The 17014-nt window shown below is 40.4% G+C and overlaps 1 protein-coding gene across 1 annotated transcript in view; it reads right to left on the bottom strand.

The window, feature by feature from the left end:
- The window catches only part of ankrd13c (ankyrin repeat domain 13C), a 75259-nt gene that overhangs the window by 30252 nt on the left and 27993 nt on the right, over positions 1-17014 (bottom strand). The window contains exons 3-4 of the mRNA XM_067990333.1: positions 10609-10713; positions 1478-1563 (exon numbers count right to left, since the gene is read on the bottom strand). Coding sequence (XP_067846434.1) covers positions 1478-1563; positions 10609-10713 — 191 coding nt within the window. The remainder of the gene's footprint in view (positions 1-1477; positions 1564-10608; positions 10714-17014) is intronic.

The raw sequence follows: 17014 nt of genomic DNA, 5'->3' as shown, positions 1-17014 counted from the left end.
AATCTTGCACGGTTAATACCAATTTTAAGGTTTTTGAATAGCATTTACACACCAGATTTTATTAAATGTCAGCTCATGAAACTGTTAATTGATTTTCAGTCGATGCAATCAAGAGTGAGAGGAATCCTGAAACCATTTGAAATGATGCTGAAATCTATCTGGATTAACCAAACCAAAACACCTTAAATTTCATTTATTCTGTGACATCAGCCACAGTGATATGTCTTTTTCAATAAAGATACCAATCTGTTATTTCAGCTTTTTCTTACAAACTTTTACAATTTCCAGATGCCGTGAATATGTTTTTCTTGGGGACATTAATGTCTTAAAAATTATTAAATTTGATATATTTGGAGAATGAATTGTTGGTCTTCTAATCCCAGTTTCTGACTAATTTCTTTTTGCTCATACAAATATTTTATATTAAAAGTTCATAAAGTTTCACAAAGTCTCCAAAGACTAATTAACTCAAAAAGTAACCATTCGCAAAGTTGCTTTGGATGATTTCAATAAGATGCCATTTCAATTTTTTTTTTAAATTAAGTGATGCAAATAAGTACTATTTTAGCATATCGGGAAGGATTTCAAGATTTAAACTATTATATTCTCTAATCATTTTCACCAATTCTTAAAATCTGCTTATCTACTAGTAAAAATATTAGTTACCAAATACAGTATTCATGCAACTCAGCAAATTTCAATCTAACAGAACTGGACATTGTCCAATAAAGAAAATATTGATATATAGTCTCAATACTTCCATTAAAAAGTAGTTGTGGTGCTTCACAATTTTATTAACAGAACAAACTCAACTTCACTATACATTTTACACAGATATCCTTTAAAGAGCTGCAAAAACTATTTTTAAAACCAATGTTTTAGTAGCAACCAAGAACTGATATAGGCTCCAGAATTCCCAACAGCTCCAGTGTTCACTAGAATGAAGTTTGCACAGTAATTGATGTTGAGAGACAGAAAAGGACAAAAAACACATGCAAGGGAAAATAAAAATAAAAAAAACCTCAGTGCGTTAAGTGACTTTTACTACAAGCCATTTATTGTTCCCTTCCCTTCTACAGGCTCTCTGCATCACATACCATCTTCTATAAATCATGCTGCAAAATGAACCACTCGGGGTACGCAAGATCAGGCCAGGATAACCCCTCTTATTTTCCCTCCCTGCCCCCGCTTGCACTTCCCCAAGATAGCAGATCCAAGCTCTGGAGTTCGGTGTAGAATCAGAAATACAAACTTCCATGCGAACATTTAAACCGTTGTTTAATCTCAAAGGTTTTATCATGTTTAAAGTCATGCTATTTACAAACTATCATGATGAGCAAAGTAAACTGATCCCGCAGTTCAGTTAGCAATGTTATTAGACACGTGCTTAACTAGAGTGGTACTGCAAAAATATCTTGACCTAACACATTCAAATTATCACTCCAGACTTAAATACAGTACAAAATTTCAAACTTACCTCTTTCAGAGCTTTTAGTAATCGAGGTCGTTTTTCCTCTACATTTTCTCTTGATTGCTGCTTAAGTTTTCGCAACAAAGCTGTGACTAAACATAACCCACAAAAACAAATTAAAATAGTGCTGCAAGAAATCTGGATTGCTCAAAATTAAACTTTTCAGAAGCTTTCATGTTGAGTTCCCTCTGCAGCAATTTTGTGACATTGCTAGTAGTACTGCAGGTACAGAGAATTGATACAATCCCCACCACTTACATCGTCCCCACTTACCCAGACAGCCACCTATATCAGGCAAATGGCGCTATCCATTTGCCACCATTGTAGGCATCAATTACAAAGGTTAAGCACGCAACTATTTCGGAATGGTGGAGGCAGCAAACATGCATTCTCCAGTTGATATTCTGGCACTAGTGTGATTTGTTATATAAATCAGCCACCAAAACTAAAACCCTGAGTTAAATAACCTAAGAAGCATGAAATAAGAACATAAGAAATAGGAGCAGGAGTAGGACATACTGCCCCTCAAAGCTGCTCTGCCATTCAGTAAGATCAGGGCTGATCTTCTACCTCAACTTCACTTTCTTGCCTTATCCCCATATCCCTTAGTGTCCAAAAATCTATCGATCTCAATCTTGAATATACTCAACAACTGAGCATCCACAGCCCTCTGGGGTAGAGAATTCCAAAGATTCACGACCATCTGAATGGAGAAATTTTTCCTCATCTCGGTCCTAAATGGCCGACCCCTTATTTTGAGATTATGACCCCTAGTTCTAGACTCTCCAGCCAGGGGAAACAGCTTCTCAGAATCCACCCTGTCAAGCACTCAAAGAATTTAATACGTTTCAATGAGATCACCTCTCATTCTTCTAAACTCCAGAGAGTATAGGCCCATTCTACTCAATCTCTCCTCATAGGTCAACCCTCATCCCAGGAATCAATCTAGTGAACCTTTGTTGCACCCCCTCAAATGCAAGTATATCCTTCCTTAGGTAAGGAGACCAAAACTGTACACAGTACTCCAGGAATAAAAACAGAAAATGCTGGAAATACTCCAAGTCTTTTTTAACCTTCAACTTCTTCCAGTTCTGACGAAGGGTCATTGACCTGAAACATTAACCCTGTTTCTTTCTCCACAGATGCTGCCTGACTTGCTAAGTATTTCCAGCATTTTCTGTTTTTATTTCAGATTTCCAGCATCTGCAGTATTTTGCTTTTGACAGTATACTCCAGGTGTGGTCTCACCAGAGCCTTATATAAATGCAGCAAGAGCTCCTTACTCTTATACTACAACCCCCTTGCAATAAAGGCCAACATACCATTTGCCTTCCTAATTGCATGGTGTACCTGCATGTTAACTTTGTGATTCATGCACAAAGACACCCAAATCCCTCTGAATACCAACATTTACTAGTCTCTCACTTTTTAACAAATATTCTGCTTTTCTATTCTTCCTACCAAAGTAGATAATTTCACATTTCCCCACATTATACTCCACCAGCCACCTTCTCGCCCACTCACTTCACCCGTTTATGTCCCTTTGCAGTCTCTTTGCGTCCTCCTCACAGCTTACTTTCCCAAGTAGCTTTGCATCGCCAGTAAACTTGGATACATTACACTCGGTCCCCTCATCTAAGTCATTGATAAAGATTGTAAACAGCTGAGGCCCATGCATCGATCCTTGCGGCACCCCACTTGTTACAACCTGCCAACCTGAAAATGACCCGTTTATTTCTACTGTTTTCTGTCCGTTAACCAATCCTCAATCCATGCTAATATATTACCCCTAACCCCATGAGCCCTTATCTTGCATAACAACCTTTTACATGGTACCTTATCGAATGCCTTTTGAAAATCCAAATATACTACATCCATTGGTTCTCCCCCCTATCTACCCTGCTAGTTACACCCTCAAAAACTCATTGCTCAAACACGATTTCCCTTTCATAAAACAGTGTTGACTCAGCTGAATCATATTGTGATTTTCTAAGTGCCCTGTTACTACAAAATGGCCTTGGATACAACCAACAGATTTGTTGTACTCCTAAACTAGGTGCAATACTTGAGCTGGGGCCAGATAGAACAGCAGTTAACACATTTTTATTGGTAAATCTGTTGCATGTTCTAAGCCAGCCGCAAAGTGATTCGCCCATTATATAACTGTCAAATCAGTGGTTCTCAATGGTGCTAGTTAGAAGCGCCATCTAGCATAGGGATGATCCTTTTGTCAACTACATATCAAGCAGAATTAATAGGGCATTTGCAGTGACTCTGTGGTGGCATATGAAACTGCAAGGGAAAATGTCTCTTCAAAATCATTCTATTTTCATAGAATCATACAACACAGAAGGCGGCCATTCGGCCCACCGTGCCTGTGCCAGCTTTGAAAGAACTGTCCAATTTACTCCCGTACCCCAGCAAATTTGTCCTCTTCAAGTACATGTCCAATCGCCTTTTGAAAGTTCCTGTGGAATCTGATTTCACCACCCTTTCAGGTAGTGCGTTCCCAGATTTTAACAACAGTGGAAAAATCTAATTTCCTCTCTAGGTCTTTTGCCAATTATTTTAAATCTATGACCTCTGGTTACTGACCCACTTGCCAGAGGAAATAATTTCTCCCTACTTGTTCTATCAACAACTCATTATTTTGAATACCTCTATTAGATCTCCCTTAGCCTTCTCTGCTCTAAGGAGAACAGTTCTCCAATCTCACCACATAACTGAAGTCCCTCATCCATTGTATCATCCTTGTTAACCTCCTCTGTACCCTCTCCAAGGCCTTGACATCATTATGCTGCCCAGAATTGTACACAATGCTCCAGCTGAGGCCTAACCAGTGATTTGTAAAGGTTTAGCATGACTAGAATGTTTTTGTATTCAATGCCCCATTTACAAAACCAACTATCCCATACGCTTTCTAAACCACCGTATCAACTTGTCCTGCCACCTTCAAAGATCTGTAAATACGCATCCCCAGGTCCTCTGCTCTAGCACCCCCCTCAAAATAGATTATACTGCCTCTCCATGTTGTTCCTCCCAAAGTGCAACACTTCACAATTAACCGCATCTGCCATGTGTCTGCCCATTTCACCAGTCTGTCTATGTCCTCTTGAAGTCTGCTATCCTCCTCACTATTTAATACATTGCCAAGTTTTGTATCATCCGCAAAACTTTGAAATTGTACTCCCTGTGTAGGTCATTTATAAATAACAAGAAAAGCAATGGTCCTAATACCAACCCCTGGGGGACCCCACTGCATACTTCTCTCCAATCAGAAAATCATCAGTTTTCATCACTCTCTGCCTCCTATCCCATATTCAATTACGTACCCAAGTTACCACTATCCCTTTAATCCCATGTGCTTCTATTTTCCAAATAAGTCTGTTATGTAGCACTTTATCAAATGCCTTTTGAAAATTCATATTTACAACATCTACCTTCATCAACCCTCTCTGTTAGTTCATCAAATAACTTAATCAGGTTAGTCAGACACAATTTGCCTTTAACTAATCCATGCTGGCTGTCCTTTACTAACCCATGCTTCTACAAGTGAATTAATTTTGTCAATGGTCTCAACCTTGACAATGGTCTCTAATAGTTTTCCCACCACTGATGTTAGACTGATTGGCCTGTAGTTACAAGGTTTATCCCTCTCCCCTTTTTTGAATAGGGGTGTAATATTTGCAATCCTCCAGTCCTCTAGCACCACTCCCATATCCAAGGAGGATTGAAAAATTGTGGCCAGAGCTTCTGCTATCTCCAACCTAGCTTCCCTCAGCAACCTCAGATGCATCCCATCTGGACCAAGTGACTTGTTAACTTTGAGTGATGCCAACCTATTTAGCACCTTCTTTCTATCTACTTTTATCCTAACCAATATCTCTACTCCCGCCTCCTCTACGGCAACATTAACTTCATCCTATTCTTTTGTGAAGACAGATGCAAAGTACTCATTCAGTACCTCAGTCATGCCCTCTGCCTCCACAAGATGATCTCCTTTTTGGTCCCTAATCGGCCCCACCATTCTTTTAACTATCCTTTTACTTTTTAATATATGTTTATAAAAGAAGATTTTTGGGTTCTCTTGTGTTAACCGCTAATCTTTTCTCATACCCTCCCTTATATCCTTTTTCAATTTCCTGCTGCACTCTCTGGATTCTGCCTGGTTTTCGAATGTATTCTGTACTTGATATGTGTCATAAACCTCCTTTATCTGTTTTATTTTAACCTCTATCTCCTTTGTCATCCAGATAGCTCTAGCTTCGGATGCCCCACCTTTCCTCTTTATGGGAATATGCTTGGTTTGTACCTGAACCATCTCCACCTTGAAGGCCTGCCATTGCTCATTTACTGTTTTTCTGGCCAATCTTTGTTTCCAGTCCACCTGTGCTAGGTCCCTTCTCAAAGCACTGAAATTTTGATTTACTGAAGTCAGGAACATACGAATTAAGAGCAGGAGTAGGCCATTCAGGCCTTCAAGCCTGCTCTGCCATTTGATAAGATCATAGCTGATCTGATTAGGACCTCAATCCTACTTTCTTGTTTACCTACTATAACCTTTGACTCCCTTATTAATCAGGAATCTATGTAACTCAGCCTCAAAAATATTCAATGACCCTGCCTCCACTGCTCTCTGGGGAAGGGAGTTCCACAAACTCTCAACCCTCAGAGAAAAGATTTCTCCTCATCTCCGTCTTAAAATGGGAGACCCCTTATTTTTAAACTGTGGCCTCTAGTTCTAGTCTCTCCCACAAGGGGAAACATCCTCTCAGCATCGACCCCTTCTAGTCCCCCAGGATCTTATATGTTTCAATAAGATCACTTCTTATTCTTCTAAACTCCAATCTATACAGGCCTAACTTGTCCAACCTTTCCTCGTAAGATAACACCCTCTTCCCAGGAATCAGTCGAGTGAACCTTCTCTGAACCTCCTCTAAAACAATTATGTCCTTTCTTAAATAAGGAGACCCAAAACTGCACACAGTATTCTAGATGTGATGTCACCAATGCCCTGTATCACTGTAGCAAAACATCTATACTTTTATATTCCATTCCCCTTGCAATAAATTACAACATTCCATTTGCCTTCCTAATCACTTGCTGTACCTGCCTACTAACTTTTTGTGATTCATGTACTAGGTCACCCAGATCCCTCTGTACCTCAGAGTTCTGCAATCTCTATCCATTTAAATAATATACAGCTTCTCTATTCCTCCTGCCAAAGTGGACAAGTTCACATTTTTCCACATTATACTCCATCTGCCAAATTTTTGCCCACTTAACCTATCTATATCCCTTTGCAGAGTCCTTACGTCCTCTTCACAACTTACTTTCCTATCTACCTTTGTGTCATCAGCAAATTTAACAACCATACATTCGGTCCCTTCATCCAAGTCATTGATATAGATTGTAAATAGTTGAGGCCCCAGCACTGATCCCTATGGCACACCACTCATTACATCTTGCCAACCTGAAAATGACCCATTTATGCCTACTCTCTGTTTCCTGTTAGCTAACCAATCCTTTAGCCATGCTAATGTGTTACCCCCTACACCATGAGCTCTTATTTTGTGTAGTAGCCTTTGATATGGCACCTTGTCAAATGCCTTCTGGAAATCCAAGTACACCACACATCCACAGGATCCCTTTTATCCACGTTGCTTGTTACTTCCTCAAAGAACTCTAATAAGTTAGTCAAACACAATTTCCCTTTCACAAAGCCATGTTGGCTCTGCCTGATTGCATTGAGATTTTCTAAGTGCCCTGCTATAACCTCCTTAATAATAGATTCTAGCATTTTCTCTATGACAGACGTTAAGTTAACTGGCTTGTAGTTTCCGGCTTTCTGTCTCCCTCCTTTCTTGAGCAGAGTTACATTCCCTATTTTCCAATCGGATGGGACCCTTCCAGAACCTAGGGAATTTTGGAAAATTAATACCAATGCATTTACTATCTTTGCAGCCACCTCTTTTAAGACCCTAGGATGAAGACCATCAGGACCTGGGGACTTGTCAGCTTTTAGTTCTAATAATTTTTTCAGAACCCTTTCCCTGGTGATTGTAAATGTTTTAAGTTCCTCCCTCCCTTTCACCTCTTGATTCACAATTATTTCTGGCATGTTATTTGTATCCTCTACAGTGAAGACGGACGCAGAGTATCTGTTCAATTCATCTGCCATTTCCTTGTTCTCCATTATTAATTCCCCAGACACTCTCTAGAGGTGTACAAAATTATGAGGGGCATAGATAGGATGGATACTAAGGAGCTTTTTCCCTTCGTTGAGGGTTCTATAACAAGGGGACATAGATTCAAGGTAAAAGGCGGGAGGTTTAGAGGGGATTTGAGAAAGAACTTTTTCACCCAGAGGGTGGTTGGAGTCTGGAACTCACTGCCTGAAAGGGTTGTGGAGGCAGGAACCCTCACAACATTCAAGAAGCATTTGGATGAGCACTTGAAATGCCATAGCATACAAGGCTACGGACCAAATGCTGGAATATGGGATTAGAGTAGACAGGGCTTGATGGCCGGCGCGGACACGATGGGCCGAAGGGCCTCTATCCGTGCTGTATAACTCTATGACTCTATGACCAATGCTCACTTTACTTACTCTTTTCCTTTTTAAATACCTGTAGAAACTCTTACAATATGTTTTTATATTTCTAGCTAGTTTTCTCTTACTCTAATTTCTCCTTCATTATTCTTTTAGTCATTCTTTACTGTTTTTTATATTCTGTCCAATCTTCTGACCTGCCACTAACTTTTGCGGAGTTGTATGCTTTTTCTTTCAATTTGATACTATCTTTAACTTCCTTAGTTAGCCACGGATGGTACATCCTTCCCCTGGGGTCTTTCTTTCTCACTGGAATGTATCTTTACTAAGCGTTATGAAATATCTAATTAAATGTCTGCCACTGCATCTCTACTGACCTATCCTTTAACCTAATTTCCCAGTTCACTTTAGCCAGTTCTGTCTTCATGCCCTCATAATTGCCCTTACTTAAGTTTAAATAACTAGTCTTAGATTTGCTCTTCTCTCCCTCAAACTGAATGCGAAATTAAATCATATTGTGATCATTGCTACCTAGAGGCTCCTTTACGATGAGGTCATTAATTAATCCTGTCTCATTACACATTGCCAGATCTAGAATAGCCTGCTCTCTGGTTGGCTCTAGAACGTGCTGCTCTAAAACTGTCCCAAAGTACTGTGAACTCATCTTCCAGGTTACCTTTGTCAATCAGATTCTTCCAATCCATATGTAGATTAAAATCACCCATGATTATCGTTGTTCCATTCTGACAAGCTCCCATTATTTCTTCCTGTATACCCTGTCCTACAGTGTGGTTAATGTTAGCGGACCTATAAACTACTTCCACAAGTGACTTCTTGCCTTTACTATTTCTTATCTCTACCCAAACTGATTCTACATCTTGGTCTATAGAACTAAGGTCATTTCTCTCTATTATACTCATGTCATCCTTAATTAACAGAGCTACCCCTCCACCTTTTCCTATCATCTTGTCCTTCCGAAATGTCAAGTACCCTTAAATATTCAGGTTCCAGCCTTAGCCATTACAGATGACAATCAGATCATACATATTTATTTCTATTTGAGCTGTCAATTCATCCATTTTGTTACGAATGCTATCCACATTCAGATACAAAGCTTTTAGTGATATCTTCTTACTATTTTTGCAACCTCTAGCCTTATCTGCTGGCGCACTCAAGTTTGCTTGCTCTGTCCCTTCCTGCCGCTCTCATGGTCATTTCCCTTATTGCTACCTTGCTCTCTTGCCTTGTCTTGTTTCGTTAATTTATCACATCTTCCCCTACTGGATCCCTCGCCCCCACTATTTAGTTTAAAGCTCTCTCTATTGCCCTAGTTATACGATTTGCCAGAACACTGGCCCCAGCACGGTTCAGATGAAGGCCGTCCCAACGATACAGCTCCTACTTTCCCCAGTGCTGGTGCCAGAGCCCCATGAATCAAAACCCATTTCTCCCACACCAATCTGAGCCACAAATTTAACTCTAATTTTATTTGCCCTATGCCAATTTGCTCATGGCTCAGGTAATAATCCAGAGATTATCATCTTTGAGGTTCTGTTTTTTAAATTTAGCCCCTAACTGCTCATGCTCCCTAAGCAGAACCTCTTCCCTCATCCTACGTCATTGGTACCTACGTGGACCACAACAACTGGATCCTTCCCCTCGCATTGCAAGTTCCTCTCTGGCCCAGAGCAGATGTCCCAAACCCTGGCACCGGGCAGGCAACACAGCCTTCTAGACTCTCGTTCTCAGCTTCAGAGAACTGTGTCTATCCCCCTAACTATACTGTCCTCTACTACCATTACATTCCTACTAACTCCCCCCCGCTTGAATGGCTTTCTGTACCATGGTGCCACGGTCAGTTTACTCATCCACCCTGCAGCCCCTGCTTTTGTCCATACAGGCTGTAAGCACCTCAAACCTGTTGGACAATTGCAAAGGCTGAAGCTCCTCCACGTCTACCTTCTCGATCCTCTTACCTGCCTCACTCGCAGTCACACCCTCCTGTCCCTGACCACTGACCAATTCAGACGACCGTATCCTAAGGGTTGTGGCCACCTCCTAGAACCAAGTGTCCAGATATTTTCCCCCCTCCCTGACGTGTCGCTGTGGCTGCAACTCGACCTCTAGTTCAATGACTCTGAGCCGAAGCTCCTCAAGCCGCAGACACTTAATGCAGACGTGTTTGCCCTGGATCACAATGGCGTCCAGGAGCTCCCACATTCTGCAGTCGCTACACATCACCTGCTCTGCCATCTTTATTATGTGTTAATTAATTTATTATTTTTCTTAATTTATTTATAAACACTACTACTCCCAATAAGCTTCACAACTGCTAATAAACCTTCTATCACTACTGAAACCTTACAATTACTAAGTTACACTAGTTTTGAAAAATTTGAATAGGTGTTTTTTGAAAAATTAAACCATTCTTCTACTAATTTGAAGGAATTTCTTCTCCTCCCTCTCTTCCAAAAAATGAAGGCATAAACCACTAATATGAACCAAAGTGTACAATTTCATATAGAATAATGCACCCTGTTTTACTCCAAATTTAAGCAACTGAAACAAAAGCAGATCATCTTACTCATTTGTCGGTCTCCATAGCTGATAGCCTCTGCTAGCGGGCTCCATCCCTGAGCATTTTTCACCTTTACTAGAGCATTGTGAGCCAGAAGTAAATGGGTACACTCTGCAATAAAAAAAGTGTATATGAAGTACAGTGTGTCAAATAACTACAATGCACAATTAAGTTTTGATAACCACCTCCAACTTCACTTCGATGGCAAGTATACTTTGAAGTACAAAATCAGGGAAGGAAATGGTTCAAAATAGGAGTTATTTAATTTTCATCTTTTGGTCTTGGTACAAATGCAATCTTCTTTATCATCCACGACTATTCGCTAGCAGTATTCGTTACTTTCAGTTAATACAAGACGGATCACCAACAAGGATATTTGCATCATCTCAGCTTGTTTAAGTATGAGTAATAAATGGTTCATTACTTAGCAATTTTGAAGTATCAGTGAGTGTCTAAGGTGCGTATGTTTGTTACATCAAGGTGTGGGTTATAAAAGTGCGTGGCTTAAAGGGAAATTACAGTCTAACAAATATTTAATCTATGGTACAAGATGTTAACCCCCCGCTCCCCCCATCCATCTAGTCCCACTTGTTAACTTCAAAAATAGATCAGTAAATTCATTGAAATTCTCTACTGATCAAAAGTTTAGTTGGTAAAGGCAGTGCAAAACTGCCATACAGATGAAGAAGGACTCAGGTTTGAACCTCCACGTTAACTTTCAGCTGGGATGGAAGCATGAATGCTACAATTGTTTTAGTGCTGCTAGGTTAGGAAATCAATCAGGAATCCTACTCCTGTATGGATTGAAATAGGCAGTGATGCCCTCATGGTTGAATGATCTAGCAACACTGACTTTCTGCGTTCACACAAAAAACGTGCTCTTGGACAAGATGGGATGGTATCCCAGCATCTTCACAAGGGGGGGGGGGGGGGGGGGGAAGGAAGAAAGGCAGAGAGAAGAAATAAAAATATAATGCATGACTAAGTGCTAATCAAAACACAGAACTGAGAAAACATGACAGAATGTAAAAAAAAAATGCAAAGAAATTCTAACAGATCTCCCATGGCATTGTTCAAAGTTAGTCAAAGGATAAACTGTTTATAAAAAGTTTATAAAAAAACAGAACTTTATCCCACATAACTCACGTTGCACTATTCTACTGCTAATGTGGAGCTATGTTTAAATTTGCCTATTCTTTTAAAGCCACAGTCTAATAACTAAGCAAACACGTCCCGAGGTCAATCTGACTTAAATTGCTGTTTTATGAGGGAAGATTGCAAATTTCCAGCTCTAGCATGAAATCACCACCTTTTGCTTTCACTCTTTATACTTTGAAGTACGACATCAGAGAAGGGAATGGTTCAAAATGACAAAATTATGCAAAAAATAAGTTATTTAATTTTTGCCTTTTGGTCTTGGTACAAATGCAATTTTTTTTTATCCTCCATGACTTTTAACCAATCATTCCTTCCACCACACAAAAAGCAGGGAAATTCACGTATGAACTGGTCTAGATTTACATACTGAATAGATAGCTCGTCTACGATCAGGTATTGGAGCACATCATTCCAAATCACTAGGCAGTTCATTTAAAAATAGTCTGTCATAGCAGTGGGCACATGCACGCCTTTCTTTAACAGCACAATCTAGAAGAACTGAGCGATATGTTTTCTTCTTCAGATAAAACCCCCTTAACCAAGTAGTCCATAAAAAAATATAAATTTCTCAAAAGCACTTATTTTGAGAATTTGTAAACAAAATCCATACCCTTTTTTAAAAAATATAAAAGGAATTGCTTTATTTCAATTGTAGTGTATCCAAAAGAACCAAAGATAGAACTTGCACTTATATAGTGCCTTTCAAGTCCTCAATTTCCCAAAGCACTTTACAGTCAATGATATGCAGTCACTTGTTATGTAGACAAAATCTGTACAAAGCACAGCCCCAAAAACAAGAGTGAGATACACGATCATAGTTAATCTGTTTTAGTGGTGTTGGTTGAGGGCTAAATGTTGGCTAGGACACGGAGAACTTTTCTTCTTCCCATAACGCCATCGGATCTTTTACATACACCTGAGCAGATGATGGAACCTCGGTTTAAAATCTCATCTGAAAGATAGGAAATAGAGGGACAGGAGTCGGCCATTTAGCCGCTCGAGCCTGTTCCGCCATTCAATGAGGTCATGGCTGATCTGTGACCCAACTCCATATACCCGCCTTAACCAAAGGTATTAATTAAGGGATATGGGGCTATCAATCTCAGATTTAAAATTAACTAAGCTAGTATCAACTGCCATTTGTGGAAGAGAGTTCAAACTTCTACCATCCTTTGCATATATAAGTGTTTCCTAACTTCACTCCTGAAAGTCCTGGCTCTAATTTTTAGGCTGTGTCCCCTAGTCCTAGACTCCCCAACCAAGATGGCACCTTTAACAATGAAACGCTCCCTCAGTACTGCACTAGATTATGTGCTAAAGTATACAATCTCAGAATATACAGCAAAAAGGCTGGGTTGGTAGGGAAAGAACAAAGCAACTGCCACAAAGTGCACAACCCAACCCACTAGTTTATTACTGAGCAAGTCCCAGTGTGCAATTCAATCTCCAAACAGTACAACTGTCTAATGTTTAAAAGAACAATCTTTTCTTCCCTCCCTCACACCCACAAAGTTCCCTATAGTGATGTAGCAGGAGGGACTGAGGTGGCAAAATCAGTTAGTTGTATAAATTTTTTCTAATCACCTTGCTAGTTTGTGCTTGGTTGCTGGTGCTAACATTTTATAAAAAATTGTCATGAATCACCCAGTTTGGCTTAAGGTTTATACAGGCAGGCTCCTTCTGACCACACCGATCTTAACAGTCGAGTTACAGAATAGTTCAGTGCTTGCAGAATCAGTCTGTACTTAAATGAGGGCATCCTGCAAGATTGTACACAAAATTTGATACCCTGCATGCTATTAAAAAAGATTATAGTCTGCAATGAAGGTTTTGACCTTGGAGTATCTTGCCAAGTAGTTTTCCAGTAACAGCAACAGAGAAAATAGTTTTTGGAAGGGGTAGATCATGGCAGTAACTATGATTTTATAAACAGTGTTGACACATTAAGGGGAGACTTGATGCATACACGAGGAAAAGAATAGAGGGATATGGGAGCAGGGTGGGAATAGGTAATCAGAGTAGGAGGAGGCCCGGGGGGAGCATAAACACCGACACAGGCCAGTTGGGCCACAAGGTCTATTTCTGTACTGTAGATACTATGCAATTCTATATAAAAACCCTGATTGAGAAACTTGCCCAATAACAAATTAGAGTTCTGCAGCTCATTCCTTCAAAGGGCTACAGTCCTCCACATTTCAAATTCACCATACACTACTAAATATAATCTAAGTGTCAAAATTGGACTGGGGGGGGATGGGGGACAGAAAAAAATAGAAGGGCTTAAAGAAAAAAATCCCAACAGCATTTGTTCAGATGTTTTACATTATATGGGTCAGATAGCCCTATTAAGACCCAACCGGGCCAGGGGGGAGGGGGTGAAATTTTCAGAGTATTGATAATTTTACATATATCAGCTTGGATGTAAAGCAATCACACCAACTTTTTTGCTAAGATTGTCGCAGGAGGAATTGCAGGAACTGCAATACTGAAAATGACAAGAGGAAGTCGCCTTTAAAACTAAATTAAATATCCTGCTCCAATCAAGATTGTAATTATTAGGCCTCGTATATTTGTGCATCACTAGATGGACCACAAGAATGTTGTTTTGAAGAGTGATCAGAAGGTTTTTCAAGACCCATAAGCAGATATAAAATGATAGCTATGTCCTCTTCAGCACCTGCTATCCACAATTCTTGAGCATTCCTACATCTCTTAAGCTCTTGCCTTCCTTAGCCCAAGAAACTTTTCTAATACACTGGACACTAACTACATCCAACCAAAGAGTGTTTGCTAGCTGTGTGGGTGTTAAAACATTTTGGGTGCACGAATCATTAAATTAGATGGGATAATATCCGCTGGAGCCAAAACGTGTTAACGTAACTTGATACAGTCCCCACTACTTATAGTGGGTGCATTAGTGCTAACGTGGTTTGGCTGCTACGAGGTGGGTGGTAAAACCTCAGTTGTGGTATAGGGCACTCTAGGGGTTGATGAGCAGACTCAACGTAAACGGTTGCCCGCAATAACCACAGACGGTAAAAGTGGTGGAGACTGTATTCTCAAAGTGCAAAGATGTGCACGGAAGTTCTGAATATCCCTTAGGATTTGGATATGTATCTTCATGGTAATTCCTAGGATTCCAGTAAAGTGTACATAAGTTTTATTGAAGCAAAAATGCGTAACCAAGTGTGCTTTTCAGAGGAATTCTGGATAGTTTGGCTACCTAAAGACTCGGGTCACAGGCATTATTTGTCTGGCTTTACCTCAATATGGTACCTATTTTTGTACAATGCAATTTAGTTCCCTCCTTTAAAATCTTGAAGACAATATTCAGAAGAAATAGTCTGAAATTTGTTAAAAATCCAGCTAGATTCACCATTGCTTGAAACTAAACCAACAGCAGCAGACCATCTCATAAAAGGTGTCAAAGTATGATGAAAGAACAAATGGAAGTCGATTAGAAAACAAGATTGACCATGCGTATGATTAATTTTTTCCCTCTCAAGTGTCAACTCTTATTGAGGTACAGGTCCATGAATGCTGATGGCCCTCCTTACCTTGGCCAAGTGACCATTCTTCATGCATCACCATAGTGAGTTTAGGTAGGTTATTAAACTTCAGGCACCAAGCCTGATTTCATTCTTAAGTGATGTTCGCATAAGTACTCTCTCCAGCAAGGGCAATTGGATAACCATTAGAAACAGGATCTCTGGCTGATATTCCCCTCCCCTGCCCACCAATACTGAAACCAGCTGTAATATCCATAATGTCAGATCAGTCAACTCAGCATAGCACAGACCAGGAAATGAACTGGAATTATATGGTTTGTATAGCTAGGCTATACACTGCTTTTACCAACAAAAGCAGACGGGGCGGGAGGGAACTATTAGTTTTTAATTCTTCATATAATGCTGGCTTCAAAAAGCTACACCGTCAACTACTGGGTAGAGTGAAGAGATCGCAAAATCTTTTCATATAAAATGAATCTGGCATAAAAACATTAAGTTAGGAGGAACAGTAAGTTGTGTAGATGGGAACAGGAAGTTAAAAAGATAAATAGACAGAATAAGTGGGTGGGTAAAACTGTAGCACATGGAATTTAATATGGGGAAGTCTGAGGTCATCCACTTTGGATCAAGAAAGACAAATCAGAATATTCTCGATGGTGAGAGACTAGAAACTGTAGAGGAACAAAAAGATTTGGGTGTTCAGGTACACAAGTCACTAAAATCTAGTGCACAGATATAAAAAGACTAATAGAATGTTGGTCTTTATTTTTGGAATACAAATGGGAGAAAGTTATGTTTCAGTTGCACAGAGCTTTGGTCAGAACCCATCAGGAGTGTTGCATTCAGTTTTACGCAGCACACCTCAGGAAGGATATATACAGCGCAGATTTACCAGAATGTCACAAGGACGTAAAGTGTTAAATTATGTGGACAGGCTGCATAAACTTGGGTTGTATTCCCTTGAGTTTGGAAGGTTATGGGGTGATCGAAGTATTTATAATGATAAACAGATTCGATACAGTAGATACAGAGAAGCTATCTCCTCTAGTGGGAGAATCCAGAACAAGGGGGCACAATCTTAAAATTAGAGCTAGGCCATCCAGGAGCAAAATCAGGGAGCACTTTTTAAACACAAAGGGAAGTGGAAATGTGGAATTCTCTCCCCCAAAAAGCTGTGGATGCTGGGTCATTTGAAATTTAAGACTGAGATCAACAGATTTTTTTTTATTAGGTAAGAGCAGCAAGGGATATGGATCAAAGGTGGGTAAATGGAGTTGAAGTACAGATCAGCCATAATCTAAGTGAATAGTGGAACAGGGGCATGGCCTACTCCTGTTACTATGGGCTCGATATTACCAGGGCGGCGGGTTTGTGGTGGGGGCGTCTATTGGGCGCGTGGGTAACGCGCCCGGTGAAATCAGTCTGCCCCGCGCACAATCGCAGGCTGATTGGTCTTCCGGGTTCCCCGCTGCTGAGCTGCGCATCAGGCGGACTGCGCATGCGCAGTAAGGTCTGTCAGCTGGAGGAGCTCTATTTAAAGGGGCAGTCCTGCACTGACTGATGCTGCAAGAAATAGGAAAGATTACAGCATGGAGCAGCCCAGGGGGAAGGCTGCTCCCAGGTTTAATGATGCCTCACTCCAGGGCGGGAGGAAGCGGCCTGCCTCTGCCACCAAGGCCTGGCTCAAGGTGGCAGAGGAGGTCACCTGCACCACCAACATATCGCGCACCTGCATACAGTGCAGG

Source organism: Heptranchias perlo, chromosome 9, assembly GCF_035084215.1.
Source record: "Heptranchias perlo isolate sHepPer1 chromosome 9, sHepPer1.hap1, whole genome shotgun sequence".
Classification (NCBI taxonomy): domain Eukaryota; kingdom Metazoa; phylum Chordata; class Chondrichthyes; order Hexanchiformes; family Hexanchidae; genus Heptranchias; species Heptranchias perlo.
This window is presented reverse-complemented; position numbering and strand designations above follow the sequence as displayed.